The sequence below is a fragment of the Hypanus sabinus genome, chromosome 25 (genome assembly GCF_030144855.1).
Source record: "Hypanus sabinus isolate sHypSab1 chromosome 25, sHypSab1.hap1, whole genome shotgun sequence".
Taxonomy (NCBI): Eukaryota; Metazoa; Chordata; class Chondrichthyes; order Myliobatiformes; family Dasyatidae; genus Hypanus; species Hypanus sabinus.
This window is the reverse complement of record NC_082730.1, coordinates 42,196,686-42,215,081: the sequence shown is the minus strand read 5'-3', so window position 1 is coordinate 42,215,081 and position 18,396 is coordinate 42,196,686. Positions and strand designations below refer to the sequence as shown.

Below are 18,396 nucleotides of genomic sequence, written 5' to 3'. Positions count from 1 at the left end.
ATCTGATCCCAGCTTGTATATTTGGAGTGGTTTTCATAGTTGATTCAATCTGACCAAAAACATTTGCAAAAATGTGGAATGTAAAGACTTGCTATGCTGTGATACTTTACTATTGATCAAGAATAATACGACAATAGTGAAAAAATCATCCTGACCTGGATAAATTACTGAGCTTGATTAGCATGGTAATAACCTGACCCAGAACTGTACTTGAATATGTTTACAATCTCAGCCGATATGGTCTAGGTTACCTCTGTAGCTAGGCTCCAAGTGTTTGCCACAAATAAAGGGAGTGGCTTGATTTACTTACCTATTTTTTAATTGTATCTTCTAAGATTAGAAGGCTTTCACTTAAGGTACTAGCATCGCTTGTAGTTTGAGAGTGTAATTTGTACATGGCAGTTTTTATGGTTATCAATGGACTTTTTTTGAACATTTTAAAGTTTTTTTTAGGAAGAGACGAAACCGCTTTAAAGTTTTTGAGAAGTGCCACACATATGCTACTATTATATTGTCCAATTTTATTTACCAATGAATGGTGTTGGATACACATTGCAACTTAAGCTGGATCACTTTATTCCATTCAAAGGGAATCTGCAGCTAGTCTGGTACGTAGTGGCTCTTATACGAGGCGGTCATGGAGGGATGACTTAAAAGATGCAAATCACGTGAGAAGTGAAGGTGGCATGTCTGTAAATGTACCAACTGCTAACACAATGCCTTTGTATCAGCGGAGGTGAGCAAGAACATTATTTTACATATATGCAGATTAATACAGCATGTTATACAAAGACTATTTTTAGGCATCTGTTACTTTCTTAAAATTATGAATCCACACAATTCAGTTGATCAGTTTTACATCTTGGATATTTTAATACTTGTTTTTGCCAAATATATAGAGTGAAAGTGGCTGAGATTTTATGTACCAGTTATCATTTTTCTCTGGGTTCTTCGTGAATTGATGGTATTTTTGTGCTCTAATAACATTGATTTCAGAACAAGCTCAGAAATAGTTTTGACAAAGTCCACTTTGTTACTTACACTTAACTTCACTTAGGAATAATAATTACAACATTTCTGAGTAGCATTCCAAGTTGCTGTGACTGTTCTGAAGAAAGGCATTATTGAGAAAAAAATTTGGTAACAAATTTTTGTTTGTGAAATTGATACTCATTGATACTCTGTTCAGCATTTTTCCAATAATGATTAATGCTTTAATAATTTGTTAGTTTCTGAAATATCTGGAAGTATTTTATGCTCTCTTACCTCCAAGAGGCCAGGAATTTTGCCCAAGCGTTAAAACTAATTAACTCAGCTGACTTCAAAGCACAAGCTGTGGTATGGTCAACAATAGGGAAGGGAAATTCTATCAAGCTTACTTTTTAACTTATGTCAGGTGTGTGTGTGTGTTCGAAACTTCTTAGCAAGGGAACAAATGGTTCTTGAGGTGGGGTGTGACCAAAAAGAGAACTGTATGTAAGAATTGTACGCTCTGGGTGTTGAGGATTTTGGATGGCTTAGGAAGAGTGAATGTTTGGTAATGGAAAGTTGAGGACAGGAAAGTAAGAAACAAGTGAAATCAAGTCAATAAATTGTACAGTTTATTTCTTTTGTATATCAATTGTTACCAGTGCCTCACTTGATAGAAGAAAAGATTTAAACAGTTCTTTTCTATCATTCCTGTCAATCCAGTTATTTCAGCTGCTAGTATAGCAACATTTTACTTTGGCTGTTGCTCAGCAACCCAAGTGAAATGCCATGATCTTTTTCTTGCTCTTTCATCTTAAGTAGTTGTGGTTCCACATTAATCATCTACCAGGGTAGGCAAGACTAATATGAAGGATGTTTTCTGATACCTGTATTTTCATATTTATGAGGTCAAAAACAAATTCAAAAGGATGTTCTTTTTTGGAATAGCTTCTGAATTTCCTTCAGTTTAATTTTCTCAGATCTTACCCTGGTGTTCCCATGCAGTGTGTTAGTGTGTGCTTACAATAGCTGAGATCATAAGACTAATAGAACTAACATGATTTAAAATCTGAATCAGGCCCCTGTGAGATTTTAGCAGTTAGTTATATTTTAACCTGGACAATGAAAGCAACAGAAGTCTTCCTCAACATATTTAAATAAAAACTTGCACAATTTGAATTTTTTTCCTCTGTCATCTGTTCTCAGTTTGTTCTATTGTAAAATGGAGACCTGAGATTGCAGATGCTGATATGTGGAGTACAAAAAACAAGCCATTGGAGGAACTCAGCTTGTCAGGCAGCATCAGCACAGACGAAAGGAAAGTTGACATTTTAGTTTGAGACCCTACACTAAAACTAACATTGTAAAGGTAAGATGGCATTGTAAAGAGGTTGTGAATGGTGAGGTGGTAGATGACCTGATGAGTTCCTGCAACAGATTTTTGGAAAAAAAATTCTAAGTAATAGGGACTTCTGTAATATTAGCTGACACTTGTGTGTATTCATGTCATAGTCATAGAAAACAGGACAAAAACAGTCCCTTTGGCCCATCTAGTCGATCCTGAACCTCTTGCACCTGGACTAGAGCCCTCCATACTCCTGCCACCCATGTACCTATTCAAACTTCTCTTCAATGTTGAAATCAAGCTCGCGTGCATTACTTTGCTGGCGGCTCGATCCACACTCTCTCAACCCTCTGAGTGGTTTTTGAATCACTGAAAAATCCTTTGATATTTTGGGTTTAAATGCTCATCACTTGCACTAATTGGTGTCTTGTTGAAGAGCTGAATATTAAGTTAGATAGTTGAATTATTTTTATAAGTCTTAAAACGTGGGGTATGAGTGAGAGCCTTCATCAATGAGCCTAAGTGGTATTTTAACCGTTTGGTGCGTTCCATTTTTGCCAGTGAAATGTGAGTTCATGTGGGTTACTCAAAGGTCAGTGAGGTGTACGATTAAAATACACAGACTTGCTGTCACTCCTTTTAAAGCAAATTTTATTCATAGTAGGTAAGTAGGCTGTACTTGGAGCCCAGTAAGTTCTATTGTACAGCTTTAGATTGCATGGGATCCAGAGTGGTAGCTACTTGGACTTATAAGGTTGTTTCTCACACTGAAGGACTGAGACTGGTGTAATGCCACAGGGATTGGTGTTGGGAGCTTTGTTGTTTAATATTTGGATGTGCCTGTACAGATCATGGTTAGTAAGTTTGGGAGAGTTTACTAAAGTGGGTGGTACAATAAAGGTCCATTATTTTGACGCTTGAACATTGAGTATTACTTTCTCTTAAGACTAGGCATTTTGATGGACTAAATGCTGAATTTAAAAATTCAAACTTGTATTTCACACTTCCTTTATTTTATTTTAACTCTTTATTTTGAATTTTGATTTCATTTAATATCTGCTAAATGGATGCACCCCAGGGTTACAGTAGTTAGTGCCCTTAACCATCTCTTTCAGACAACACTGTGGCTAGCTGTGTCATTCATTCTATCACAGACAATTTTTCTCTTCACCCCTCACCCATTTCTCTGCAACTTAAAACTTGTTATATTTCTCACTTTCCCTAGTTCTAATGACTACCTGCAACACAAATTCAGTTTCCCTCTGCCTGACCTGAGTATCTTCAGAAAAGATCATGTTTTTAATATAATCTGCCCTTCACTGTAGTTTAAGAAGCACAATGAAAATGATTGTGTAACTTTACAGGTTAGCTCTATAGGGTCAGAAAACTAACATGATAGAACTGTACTATTTGGAAAGGGAATTGATGACATTCAGATAATATCAGTAGATATCCCAAGGTTAATACAGATTTGGACTTCTTTTCTTTAACTCAATCACAGCTTGCAGTCATCTTGGACAAAGTTGGGACCGCCGACTCAGAAGGCTGCAAGTTCATCTAGTCCAACTGCTCAGTGCAGTATTTAGGGAATGCTGCACTATTAGAGGTGCTGTTTTTTTCAGACTTAAGTATTAAACAAAAGTCCTGTCTTTTCTATTTTAAAGAGCAGGGAAGAGATGCCCTACCTCTAACCCAATAATCAGTAATTGAAGCATTTGGCCTAGAAATTGGAGAGAGAACATCCATTTATATCCATTCACTTGTCTTGCTGTTTGGTAGTAGTTGCACTCATTTCGTGGTAAAGTCAGGTCCAATGGGAAATTGACGTAAGCAATTGCAACTTGTGTCAGCATTATTAGCACCTAGTTGAAAAATGAGTGCACATTACTGAAAGTAATGAAGGCTCTAAGTAAGTTGTCCTGTCTGGAATATTTTTTGAAATTCCTGATCTTAGTTTTATTTATGAACAACATCATTGCCAGAATTCCTCATGTTGATCAATATAAAAAAATTGATTCTATACTTCACAAATACTTTGAATTGGCCACAAATTTGCCAGTAATTTAGCATCACAGCTTTCAGCATGAAAACAGTTCCTTTGACCCACCACCACATCGACCATTGCCGCAGATCTACACAAGTGGTTATGTAGTTTATTGCTCTGCCAGTCTGCACATCATCGACATGTGGGAGGGAGGTAGAGAATCCCATGAGATCTCAGGAAAAAGATGCAAACTCCACATAAGCAGCACTTGAGGTCAGGACCTAATTTGGACTCCCGGTCCAGTGAGGCAGTGACACTTACTGCAGTGCCTTGAGGTGCTGCAATTGTGAGGGTTAAGGACTGTCTTGGACCAAGATAAGTTTTTTTAGCTCAGTAGTGTCTCCTTTGAGATACCCATATGCTAGTTTCAATGCCCCACTTAATTTTTCCAGAGTTTTCTTCCAGTATATCTTGAAAAAAAATTACTTCAACAGCACAGACTCGTTTCCTATTGTTGAACACATGTTCTTGTTTGGTGTAACATAATAATTGTTCTTTGAAATGGTTACTTGAAAAATGAGCTGCAGATTGCTTCGATGAAGGTTTACGTTAAATTTGTGCTCAAATTCTTTTGGATACTGATGTTCTTTCATCTACGTGTCTATCTGAAGATTGGGAACTAGTAAGGACCAGAATATCATTCATTTGTTCTGTTAATGACGCAAGTGTGCAGTTAAGTGTTGCTGCTATAAAAGGCTTTGCTGATGCCCCTCCACTAATCTTATTCAGATAAGGCTAGTGCCAGCTTGATCAATTGCGAATGCTTTCAGCAGTAACAGCCTCTGACTGTAGAAAGCAGAACTTTTTTAAAAAAAAGAAGTGTGCACTTGATATTCTTATCCTGGTATGCCCATGAAGTGGGCACTTGAATCCAAAGTATTTTGATAGTCACAAATCTAAATCTGTTTTTCACACTAGTAAAAGGGGATTTCAGTGTCAATTTCTAGGCTTTGCTTGGGCTTTGTGAAGAAAGGTAATTTTGGTTTGATTTCTATTGGAAGTATATCAGAAACCTGCCATATTCTTTTGAACTTGCTCTTGCACATTTAACTTGCGGGACCATGATAATGTTTGTTCTCAAATTCAGTTGTGTTAGATTTGCGAAGGGAAGTCCTGCTTGTTCAAATTATTACTTTGTTTTTAAATGAACAGACTTCGTTCCATTTAAATTTATCCACCATGTTGCTTTCAAGTTCTTAAATTGTTAAAATTATGAATGGTGTGCATTCAGGTCAAAAATAGAAGATGTGTCCAGCTTAATGCAACTGCAGCAATGTGCTAAGCTGTTTGAAACAGTTAATGGAAAATGCAGTGATATGCTGGCTTTAATAGGGCATGGGTTTCAGGTTAAACAAGAATGACAGAAGTTGGCAGTGATATCACTTCCTGTAGAGCAGTATCATTTATGCACTTTTCATTTGCAAGCTCTGAACTATTTAACAAAACAAGGGTCTGTCCATTATTGATGCCATGCTGAGTGATTGCAGTCTGTCGTGAAGTAGATTGAGGGAGGAATGTTGGTCACGGCACTTGTTGTGATCCTTTCCATAATTCTAACTTTTTGAGCTGACCTTGAAAGCAAAATACAGCTGTATGTGATGAGGTATTTTTTATATTGTTTTTTGAACTTATCTATAAATGAGAAGAAACACGTTCTATGAGAGCTGTCTCATTCCAGTTTTAGATTCTATTTTTCAGCTTTAAATAATAAAGTTATGAAATTACACTTGAGAAACGAATGACAATGTCTGGCGAGCAGGGTCTATTTGCTGGTTCTTTATGATCCTGCAAAGGCACTTTTCAGGGAGGATAAGCTTGTGGAATGGATGCAAATTGTTCTGTAAACATTGTAAATATGTCTTATTTTTGTGAAACTTAACATAGAAATGTATAGTTATTACTTTGTTAATGCACCTGCTGAGATTCAACGGAATATGTTATTTGAATGACAGTAGTTATTTTGAGACTTAAACTTGAAAAATATTCACCCCTGCCCTGCCTCATAAAATCACTGCTTGGAGTTTGTTTTCAAAAAAGACTTGGTGCTGACATATTTCAGATCCTATCTCACCCCCGTCCGAGACGAAGAAGCAGAATCGCAGAGGAAAGCTCGATCCAGACAGGCCAGACAGACAAGGAGATCGACACAGGTCAGTGCAGTCGTAAAACTTTTAGTTATTAAATATTAACATAGATTCTGTTCAAGTATTGAAATCCAGAACTTTTCTGTTGCTAAACAGAAACATTGGTTATTCACACCATGTTACTTTCCAACTTTAATTAGGATGATAAAGTCTTGACCATTCCTGACTGACAAAGGTTTGGGGTTCTTTTTGTTCAGATAAATAATAATTCCAGTTGCTTTCTGCAACTACTGTTGTATTCTCAATGTTTGAGTCTACTGATTCAGTTGAACGCCATGGTAGAGTAGTGGTTGGCTCGAAATTACGACCGATCACTGTGTTAGAGTTTGGAGTTGAATCCTGGTGTCCTCTGTAAGGAGTTTGTACATCTGTCCCATGGACTGTGTTGGTTTCTTTCAGCTGCTCCTGTTTTTTCCCAAGATCCAAAGATGTACTGGTTATTAGGTTGTAAACTCTTTCAGTGATTAGTCTAGGGTTAAAATGATGGGTTGCTGGCCAAGTGACTCGAAGGTCTGGAAAGGCCTATTTTGCACTGTATCTCTAAAACAAAATATTGATTAGAAAAGTTAAATGTGTATTAATTTAAATTTGCTTTTATTGCATAGATACAGGTACAATTGAAAATAAAAAATATAATGTTAACTATGCTGGGAAATTGCTACTTAAATCTTTCCTGTACAAGTGAAAAGGTTTCTCCCCCAATCCCCACATAGCCAGATTTATTAGACTGCTGTTAACCCTCAGCACTCCTCGCTAAATGCTGAATTAATTCCACAAATGTTAAAACTAATTTTAGAGATGAATTTAATTTGACATTTGGGTATTGTGTTTATATAGTGAGGTTGTTGAGAATTGCAATAATTGCTGTGGTTAAATGTAAATTTCAACTTACAACTATGATGACAAATGTGCACATTTAGATCAAGGGTGCCTCTAAACCAGATAAAATTGCGAGTTTAGAAATCACCATATTCTGAAGTTAGCCTTTTTTCTTTTCTGTGGTTCCTTTTATGTCACTAATATATAAAGTCATTATCCAATGAAAGCTAAATTAATATGATCCCAAGGATCATGAGCATTTGGAATTATACCCTTGAGTTGTAATGCTGAAATATTTTATCAGATTCCAGTATTGGCTATAAAATCGCTGTCAAATATACTCTCTTGTTACTATTAAAGAATAAACACCACTGATGTTGTGTTTGCTCTGTGTTAAGATTTTGCATTCACCAATTGACAAAACTATAGTTTTTTTCTAAATTAGCAAACTAATTATCAAAAAGGAGGAAATGGAATAATATTGTCAAATTTAGCTTTAGAATATTGGGAAAATACTTTTTTTTTACTAATTCAATGATCAGATAATTTCAGTAATCCCCAAAATGTACTCAGTTTGTTGAATGGTACCAATAATTTTTTGTTGTGCAATGTGACGTAGAATAAAACTACTTGATCTTATTTGAAATTAAAGTTCTTTCATTTGTTAAACATCTAACACTGGCATTACAGAAACATGGTTAAGTTAAAGGTGGTGTATTAAACAAGAACTTGCCAGTTTTTATAAAGGAAGTTGTAATGAACCGAAGTAAGGAAGCAAAATAAGTAACAATGACTAAAAGTTGGCAACAAATATATTGGTAAATGCTTAATCATTTTTCAGCCATGATTTGGAAGCTATTATTGAAGTTCTAAATAGTTTGTAATATGATGATCAGAGATTTAAATATTTTAGCAGTTGAATCGACAGACCAGTGATAAATCAAGGAATGAGTAGTCTCTATGATAATAGGGATTACAAGATAAAGTTAACTGAGTAAATTACTTAAACTTCATTCCTTTGAGCTTGTATTGGGTGATTTACGTAGCATGCTGAAGCTGGTTTAAGGATCACTTAGAATAGAAGCAAAGAACTCTTTCCTAAATTATTTAGAAGTGAGTTCAGGAAGTTTTTTTTAAAAAAACAAAATTTTCAATATTGAAAATCTGGAATTCCTCTCTCAAAGTAGTGGTTTCATTAGAAGTTTTTTACTTGTAGAGCAAAACATTTTTTGTTAGTTAAGATAGTTGCTGTATGAATCAAGGCAATAAATGCAGTTGAGGTCCAGGTTGGCAGTGATCTAATTTAGTGGCGGCAAATAGTTTCTGGCCCGCTTCTGTTGACATGATTCACAAAAATAATTGGTAGCATTATCTACACAAACACAAGGGTGCAAACAATATTTTACAATCCTGTTGTTCATTTAAGCTGTTGATTTTAAGACAGTTGATTGCTTGGTTTTATACAACGAGATGCAATAAAACTTGAAAATGGAGCTGAATATCATACACTCTTTGGAGAAGGAGGAAGTTATCGCAGAGCCAAGATCACTGCAATTAAAACAGACAAAATGGAAGTATCATATGCACACTGGGCAATCTGGAAATCAACAGCAAATTGGAACACAAAATCATGAAAGTAGATCTGTGGCCATTGATATTTTTATGAAATGAATGAATGACTACATTTTTATTTTAGCTTTTGCATTCCACAGTTTGGTCTGCTTTTCCTGTCAAAATTGAAAGCCGGAAGTTACCTTTTACGATACGTTGAAGACATTTTTAAAATGCAGTGAGATATGGTTTGAATTTTACTTAATGTATTACATGCAAAGTCAGTTATAGATCATTGGAATATTTAGAAAGACCCCGTGGAAATATGATTGCTATATATGCCATTGTTGATTTCCATTTTAGTTTACCTTTATAAAAATGAAAATGTTCTTTTGTTTGTCTACACTTGCTGCTACACTTGCTTGCTCAATTATTTGCTTAGTTCAATTTAAAAATCTTATCAGCTCTGCCATGATCTTACTCATTTAAAACGATGTCTTTCTTTTGCAAAGGGCATTGGTTCTGCTAATATGCCGAATGTCAATTGCTTAACCCATGTCTCCATTTAACTACTCTGGCAAAAAGGATATGACTGCACTGAGCCTTCCTTTCTCTCGATAGCTAGCAAACTGCACAATTGATCCTGATCACAAAATGGAAAGAATTTGTGCGATGCCAGTGTACCTTTGAAATCTTCTTTTTGATGACACAGAGCTGGGTGACATTGCAAGTTAAGAGACTCGAGGGAATTTGGGCAGGCTAAGTGAACAGGTAAAGCTCTGGTAAATGAGATACTATGAAGTCATTCCTTGGTAGAAAAAAATAAAAGTGGAGTTATCTTTAAATGCTGGGATTGAAAAATGTTATATTTGAGGCACTTGACTTCTATATGAAATAATAAAAGTGTGGATACAAAAAGCAATTTAGGAAGATGATTAGTCCTTATTGAGAGAGGATTTGAGTAAAAAGGTAAATGTACCTTTCTGGCATTAAGAATGGCTGTGTTACAACTACATTTGGATGCTTGTGGCCAAGGCTCGATCTGTTTTCTCCCCTGCCCCATATCAAAACTATCCCCTCAGGAATTGTGTAAGCAAGTGAAACTTGGGATCCACCAGGTTGATTCCTAAGAAAAGCAATGTTTAGGCGACACTTCAGCAGACACAAACAGGCAGGGGATGGAGGTTTATAGATGTTGTGCAATTTAAATTGGTGTTAAATTGTAAAGGCCTCTTCCTGTTCTGTACTGTTCTGTGTTTTCTACATTAGGGAGGATTGTTCCATGTGACACTATTCTCTGAATTAAGAAGAATGAGGCAGTCACATTGAAACATTTGTAATTCCTATTGGTATTGAAAGTTAGACGCAAGGATATCCAGAGCCAGGTATAACAGTATCAAGTTGAGATATTTTCCGTTCAGGTCTGAGTTGAAAAGAAACACCTTTCTCCAAAGCAACTAAATCATTGACCTTCTTTACGCAAGAGAACCATAGAAGCTTACTTGAGAGAAACTAATAGATTTTTGGATAATCGGGGAACAATGGATATTATTTAGCCCAGAAACGTGGTACCAATTTAAAATATTACTCATAATCATTGAATAGCCAAACAGGTGAAAGGGCCAAGTAGATTATTTCCACTCAGAGTTGCTAATAGGTTCGTTTGTTATATCTAAGAAGCATAAAGAAATTTGTCAGCCCCAGTGTTTATCCACAATTGGACTTGCTGCTGTTTTCTCCCTATTGTATTTGCCACTCTCCTGTTGCTCATCATCTTGACTTCACATTTAATGGTATTGTCCCATAATTTCCCTATTGATGTGTGTTTACCTCCTTAATGGTGTTGTCTCTTAATGCCCCTGTAATTGGATGTTCACTTTTTTTGTTCTCACAGCTATGCATAAAAAAACTCTTCTAGCATCATTTCCCCCTTCCCCCTTTTTCTTCCAAGAATCCATCTGTTACTTGGGCTGACTCCCTCTTCAGCTCATTTACTGTTGAAATATTTAGTCAATATTATCTAAAGCTCTGTAGAGCAAAGTTTAAGTTTATTGTATAAGTCATGTATGTAAAGCAGCCATGAAAATTAACTTTTTGCAGCCTTACAAACATCATTAGTTATCATTAAACTAACATAGATTATACATATATGCCCACAAATAATGGTAAAATGTTGAACAACAATAGTGCAAATTGGGGTGGTGGGGGTGAGAAATGGTCTTGACATGGCTTTAAGACTTTTCAGATCAGTTCAAGAACCTGATAGCAAGGAGAAGAAACTGTTTTTGAACCTTGGTGTGGATCTATATGCACTTGTACGTCCTTCCTGATGTCAGCATCAAGGACATGACCCAGATCACTGGAGTCACTGATATTGGATGTGCCCTCCCTGAGGAGGCAGAGCTGTACCCATGATGGTACTGGCCAAGTCTGTTACTCACTGTAGCCTTGAGTCTTTTGCATTGGTTGAATCGCAGCCTCGCATGGAAGCTCCAGTCAGAATGATTTCCACTGTACATCCATAGAAATTTGTCACGGTCTTCAATGGTATTCACTCTTTGCACAGGTGATTTCTGAATTACAGTACATTGTGTTCATTTAATCAAAGCTTTATTTTTTAAAATTTACATTTCCTTTTAAAATCCTTCTTTTGGCCTCATGCTGACATATTTTGACATCCTTGCACCCTCAGCCTTCTGAAATATTAACACTGTTCCAATTATAGTCTCTTGGAAAGTGGTCGTTATCATGAAGGGTTGTAGGACTTGATCTAAAGTTCCAGAAATTCTTATTCCGCATCCTTACTTCTTTCCTCAGTCAAGGTGATCTTTAAACCCAATCACCTGTCCAGCCTTTCAGCCACACTATACTATATTCTTTCATAGCTTGATCTCAGACTTTGTTTAATTATTCAGTATGCCTAACAATGCTATATAAATACAAGATTTTTTTAAAGATCAGATTTAAGAAAATCTTTATTTAGCATCTTTCCTAATTTCATCACGACCTGTGATTTTGAGTACTAATAGTACTACCATCTAGTGCAAGGTTTTGTGGACTGCATTAGAGAATTTTATTAAACCTTTGTTAAATATTAACTGCTTACTGTAGAGTTGTCATAGGATGACAGTTGCTTCCAGGAACTTGGTTAATATGCTGCACTGAAGTTCCAAAGAGGTCCACAGATTCATATTCACCAAAAGCTTATTTTAAGCAAATAAGTATGCACAACCAGGTTTTCAAGCTGCTTGGAGATTTTCTTTAGCGCAAGTTGAAAGATCTGCCAAGAAAGCAAGGCACCTGGTTTGTATTGCAAATAAGCCCTCTAAGATTTTGTGTTGTAACTACCCTTCCTCCCCTTTGGATGTTCTTTTGGTCCTTTGGTATACTACCATTCTTTCTTCCCCCCCCCCACCTCTCTGACCACCAGGGCAGCCAAACTCTCATGTCCCAAAGCAATCCCCAAAGTCGCAATTTTGTTTTTAAACCCAGCACCCAAATATAGTCCCAACCCTTTCCCCTTCCATCGTGACCTGTAATCCGACAATATTTTGCATGCTTGGTTGTGAGACAGATTATTTTGTACAGTGCCTTAGGCTGTGTGTACGATAGAATATTGTATCAAGGTAACCATGTGGAAGTATATATCGGCCCACTACGTATTGCTATTTAGTGCGTCTTTTCAAGATTGCTTTCTGGTATTTCTCTGCACTGCCATCTAGTGTCATAGACATGAAACAACAGGCCCTGCTCAAACTAAGGTAAAATCATTCATGGGTTTTCATTCTATTGTAATAATGATAAAAGAACTTCTGAGAATGCAAGCTCTAAATAGAATGCCACCTATGGGTGTTGCAGGTAAATATTGGCATTGTTAAATAGACTTTTCTAAATATCAAAATAAAATGATTTTCTCAAGCAGATAAGTGGATTGATTGAAACTGTAGAATGGAAGTTTAAGATCAACTTTAAGAAAGCACTTTAGTTAATATATTTTCTAATTTCATTGTGACCTATGTACTTCCCCTCTGAGAACATTAGTTCACTTGTACAATGACTTAACCCACTTCATCCTCACTGCCACATCAATTTTTCTGCTGTCTATTTAGACTCGTGCTTGTTTAATAAGCAGTTTGTCTAGAAAAACTGTTGTCTGCTGTGGTTTGGGAAAACCAATGCAATTCTCTTCAGTTGCCACAGGCATGCTATCAATTTTCCACTAGCAGGTAACAATATGCTTACTGTCCCTTTTCCTACTCCCATTACCACCCAATTGTCTTTCTCGATTCTGTTTTGGCTAAATTTGAGCTTCTTTCTTCCCATAAATTTGCTGACCATTGTTAAATTTTAAACTGTTAAAGTTAGCAAAACCCACCTATGAGTATAAGAAATAAGTATGGAGTACAAGAAATAAGGTGGATGATCTTGTTGCACTATTACAGATTGTCAGGTATGATGTTGTAACTGAATCATGGCTGAAGGATGGTTGTGATTGGGAGCTGAATGTCCAAGGTTAAACTTTGTACTGGGGGTATAGGAAGGTAGACAGAGGGGGTGGCATGGTTCTGCTGGTTAAAAAATGGCATCAAGTTAGTAGAATCATGTGACATATGAATGGAATTGAATCCTCATGGGTTGAGTTAAGAAACTGCAAGGGTGAAAGGACCCTGTTGGCAGTTAGAAACAGGCCTCCCAACAGCAGCTGGGATGTGGACCACAGATCACACCAGGAAATAGAAAGGGTGTGTCAAAAGGGCAATGTTATGATAGTCATGGGAGATTTTAACATGCAGGTTGATTGAGAAAATCAGGTTGGTAATGGATCTTGAGAGTGGGTTTGTTGAAGTGGCTTTTTTGAGCAGTTCGTCTTTGAACCTACTAGGGGATCAGCTATACTGGATTAGGAGCTGGAGGCATTAGGAAACTTAAGGTAAAAGAGCCCTTAGGAACCTGTGATCACAATATGATTGAATTCAGCTTGAAATTTGATAGGAAGAAAGTAAAGTCTACGTAGCAGTATTTCAGTGGAATAAAGGAAATTACACTGGTATGAGAGAGGAGTTGCCAAAGTAAATTGGAAGAAGTTGCTGGCAGGGATGACAGCAGAGCAGCAGTGGCATGAGTTTCTGGGGGAAAATGTGAAAGGTGCAGGATAGTTGTATTCCAAAAATGAAGAAATACTCAAATGGCAAAATTGTACAACTGTGGCTGACAAGGGAATTCAAAGCTAATGTAGAAATAAAAGAGAGGGCATACAACAAAGCAAAAATTAGCTGGGAGGTAGAGGATTGGGAAGCTTTTAAAATCCTACAGAAAGCTATTAAAAGAATCATTAGAAGGGAAAAGATGAAAAATGAAAGCAAGCTAGCAAGCAGTATCAAAGTAGGTAGTAAAAGGTTTCTCAATATGTTAAAAAAAAATCATAGGACCACTAAAAAATGAGACTGGAGAAATAATGGGGGACAATGAGATGGCAGATGAACTAAATGAGTATTTTGCATCAGTCTTCAATGAGGGAAGACATTAGCAATGTGTCAAATGTTGCAGTATGTAAAGGAAGAGAAGTGAGTGCAGTTACTATTACAAGCGAGAAGGTGTTCAAAAAGCTGAAAGACCTAAAGGTACGCAAGTCACCCAGACCAGATGAACTGCACCCTAGGGTTCTGAAAGAGGTAGCATTAGAGATTGTGGAGGCATTAACAATGGTCTTTCTAAAATCATTGGACTCTGAAATGGTGCCAGTGGACTGAAAAATTGCAAATATCACTCCAGTCTTTAAAAAAGGAGAAAGGCAGCAGAAAGGAAATTATAGACCAGTTAGCCTGACCTCAGTGGTTGGGAAGATGTTGGAGTTGATTGTTAAGGATGTAGTTATGGAGAACTTGGTGACACAGGACAAGATAGAACAAAGTCAGCATGATTTCCTTCAGGGAAATCCTTGCCTGATGAACCTGTTAGAATTATTTGAAGAGATTACAAGTGGAATAGATTAGATTCAACTTTATTGTTATTGTGCTGAGTGCAGATACAAAGCCAAATGAAATGCAGTTAGCATCTAACCAGAAATGCAAAGAGTAGTGTTATTTACAAAATAACAGTGAATAAAAAGTAAGTGCTACAGCACACAAATATAAAAGTACTGAGACAGTACAATATGGGTTCAATACTGCTTAGCGCTGTGATGTGAGGTTCAGCAGGGTCACAGCCTCATTGAAGGAGCTCTTCCTGTGCCTGCTGGTGCAGGAGCGGAGGCTTCTGTAGTGCCTACCGGATGGGAGGAGAGCAAAAAGTCCATGGTTAGGGTAAGATGCATCCTTGATAATGCTTTTCACCCTGCCCAGGCATTGTTTATGGTAGATTTTCTCAATGGTGGGCAATTAGGTGCCGATAATCCACTGGGAGGTTTTCACCACACACTGGAGTGCTTTGCGGTCTGATACAGGACAGTTGCCATACCACACTGAGATACAGTTGGTGAATATGTTCTCAATGGTACCGTGGTAAAAGTCCGTCAGTATCCTGGGACAGAGGTGAGCTTTCTTGATGCTCCGCAGGAAATAAAGGTGCTGTTGCACCTTTTTGATCAGGATGGAGGAGTTCAAGGACCAGGGAGATCCTCGGAAATGTGGACAACAAGGAATTTGAAGCTTGATACAGTGGATGTGGTATATTTGGACTTCCCGAAGGCCTTTGACAAGGTGCTACTCATGAGGCTGCTTACCAAGTTAAGAGCCCGTGGTATTACAGGAAAGTTCCTAACATGGTGTTGGGACCACTTCTTTTTATGCCTCGTGTGTATAAATGATTTAGATGATGGAATAGATGGCTTTGTTTCCAGGTTTGCAGATGATACGAAGATTGGTGGAGTGACAGAGCGAGCTGAGGAAACAGGGAAGCTGCAGAAGCACTCAGACACATTAGGAGAATGGGCAAGAAAGTGGCAAGTGAAATACAATGTTGGAAAATACATGGTCATACACTTTGGTAATAGAAATAAATGTGCTGTCTATTTTCTCAACAGGGAGAAAATCCAAAAATCTGAGATGCAAAGGGACTTGAGAGTCCTTGTGCAGAACACCTTAAAGGTTAACTTGCAGGTAGAGTTGGTGATAAGGAAGGGAAATGCAATGTTAGCATTCATTTCAAGAGCAGAGATGTGATGCTGAGGTTTTATAAGGTACTGGTGAAGCCACACCTTGAGTACTGTGAACAGTTTTGGGCTCCTCATCTAAGAAAAGATGTGCTGGCATTAGACAGAATTTAGAGGAGGTTCACAAGGATAATTCTAAGAATGAAAGGATTACAATGTGGCGACCCACTTTCTGCGCAGGCGAACCGGCTCACCAATAGCCAGCGCGCGGGGGGAGACTTTGTTAATGCACCTCTGACGTCATTTCCGCCTGGAGAGGGCGGGCGCTAGGGATTTAAATGCCAGCGCCGCGAAGTTTGAATAAACTAGTCTCGAAACGACTTACGTGTCGTTATTTCAGCGCTATGTGTAGCACATCGCTACATTGGTGACCCTGATGGTCCAAACGGGATTTGGACCAAAGATGACCGACTCTTATCTGGTCACGCAGTCTCACTAAAACTGTCGACTTTCTGGACGCTGCGACCACGAGTGTGGTTTAGCCAAACAGAAGCCCAGTTCCAGATTCGGCAGATATCCTCTGATTCCATGCGTTACTACCACGTGGTGAGCCCCCTTGACCAGCAGACGGCCGCCCAGGTTGCGGATTTCATACAGTCGCCCCCGGAAGAAGGCAAATATGAAACTTTCAAAGCGCTGCTCATTGGGACCTTTGACCTCTCACGGCGTGAGTGGGGTGCCCGCCTGCTTCACCTGGATGGTTCGGGAGACAGACTGCCGTTAGCATTGATGAACGAGATGCTGGCCCTGGCTGACGGACACAAGCCCTGCCTCATGTTCAAGCAAGCGTTCCTAGAGCAACTGCCCGAGGACACACATCTGCTGCTGGCTGACGCGGATTTCAGCGACCCCCGGAAGGTGGCAGCCCGGGCAGACGTGCTGTGGAAAACCAAGAGGGAGAGCGTGGCGTCCGTCGATCAGATTACCAGGCCACGTGCCAAACAGCGGACCAGACCAGGCCTGGCATGGGGGGGTGCACACAACACAGAGGCAGGAGTGAGGAGGCCAGTGAACAGTGGTGTTCCTACCACCAGCTGTGGGGCACAAAAGCCCGCCGTTGTCGCCCGCCCTGCAAGGGCCAAGGCCAGCTGCTGCTAATAACTATGGCGGCAGGCCACTAGGACAGCCTCTTGTACGTCTGGGACAAACAGTCGGGATGCCGCTTCTTGGTTGACACCTGAGTGGAGATCAGCGTCTTGCCCCCGACGGGTTACGACACCCGCAACAGGAAGCCAGGACCCACCCTGAGGGCCACAAACGGCAGCACGATACGGACCTACGGCACCCGCACAGTGCAGCTGCAGTTCGGCGCCAGCCGGTTCACGTGGGACTTCACACTGGCCGCGGTGGCCCAACCACTCCTGGGGGCAGACTTCTTGTGAGCTCACAGCCTGCTGGTCGACTTGCAAGGGAAAAGACTGGTACATGCCGAGACTTTCCATACATCCTCCCTGGGTGAAGCCAGGTTGCTGGCCCCACACCTGGACTCCATCACGCTGTCGGACAGCGAACTCACCCGAATCCTGGCGCACTTCCCATCGATTCTGGCACCGCAGTTCACAGCAGCCATGTCCAGACATGGGGTACAGCACCACATTCCAACCCAGGGACCACCCCTCCATGCCCGCGCATGAAGGCTCCCCCTGGAAAAGCTTCGCCTGGCGAAGGAGGAGTTCAACAGGATGGAGGAATTGGCGATCGTATGGAGGTCCGACAGCCCATGGGCCTCCCCCCTGCACATGGTGCCCAAAGCAGCCGGGGGTTGGAGACCATGCGGCGACTACCACAGACTGAATGAGGCTACCACTCCAGGCCACTACCCTGTGCCGCACATACAGGACTTTGCAGCAAACCTGCACAGTGCAAGTATCTTTTCCAAAGTAGACCTCGTCCGGGGATACCATCAAATCCTGGTGCACCCTGCAGACATCCCCAAAACAGCACTCATCACCCTGTTCGGCCTGTTCGAGTTCCTCCGAATGCCATTCGGCCTGAAGAATGCCACACAGAATTTCCAGCGGCTAATGGATGCAGTGGGATGCGACCTGGACTTTGCGTTCATCTATTTGAATGACATCCTTATAGCCAGCAGTTGTCGTCAGGAGCATCTGTCCCACCTCTGCCAGCTCTACTCCCGCCTCAGTGATTTCGGTCTCACGATCAACCCGGCCAAGTGCCAGTTCGGTCTTGATACCATCGACTTCCTGGGCCACAGGATTACCAAAGACGGGGTAACACCTCTGCCAGCCAAGGTAGATGTAATCCACCACCTTGCCCGGCCCAACACGGTCAAAGGCCTGCAGGAGTTCGTTGGTATGGTGAACTTGTACCACCGTTTCCTCCCCTCAGCAGCCCATATCATGCGCCCTTTGTA

At 39.6% G+C, this 18,396-nt stretch overlaps 1 protein-coding gene across 4 annotated transcripts in view; it reads left to right on the top strand.

Moving 5' to 3' along the window:
- LOC132381198 (protein phosphatase 1 regulatory subunit 12B-like) overlaps nucleotides 1-18,396 on the top strand; it is a 221,291-nt gene that overhangs the window by 130,604 nt on the left and 72,291 nt on the right. For all 4 annotated transcript variants that reach the window (XR_009507977.1, XM_059950490.1, XM_059950489.1 and 1 more), the window contains exons 12-13: nucleotides 590-736; nucleotides 6,418-6,508. Coding sequence is in view for 3 of the 4 variants with exons in the window: in XM_059950490.1 (XP_059806473.1) it covers nucleotides 590-736; nucleotides 6,418-6,508 (238 nt within the window). In the remaining variant the exon portion in view is untranslated. The remainder of the gene's footprint in view (nucleotides 1-589; nucleotides 737-6,417; nucleotides 6,509-18,396) is intronic.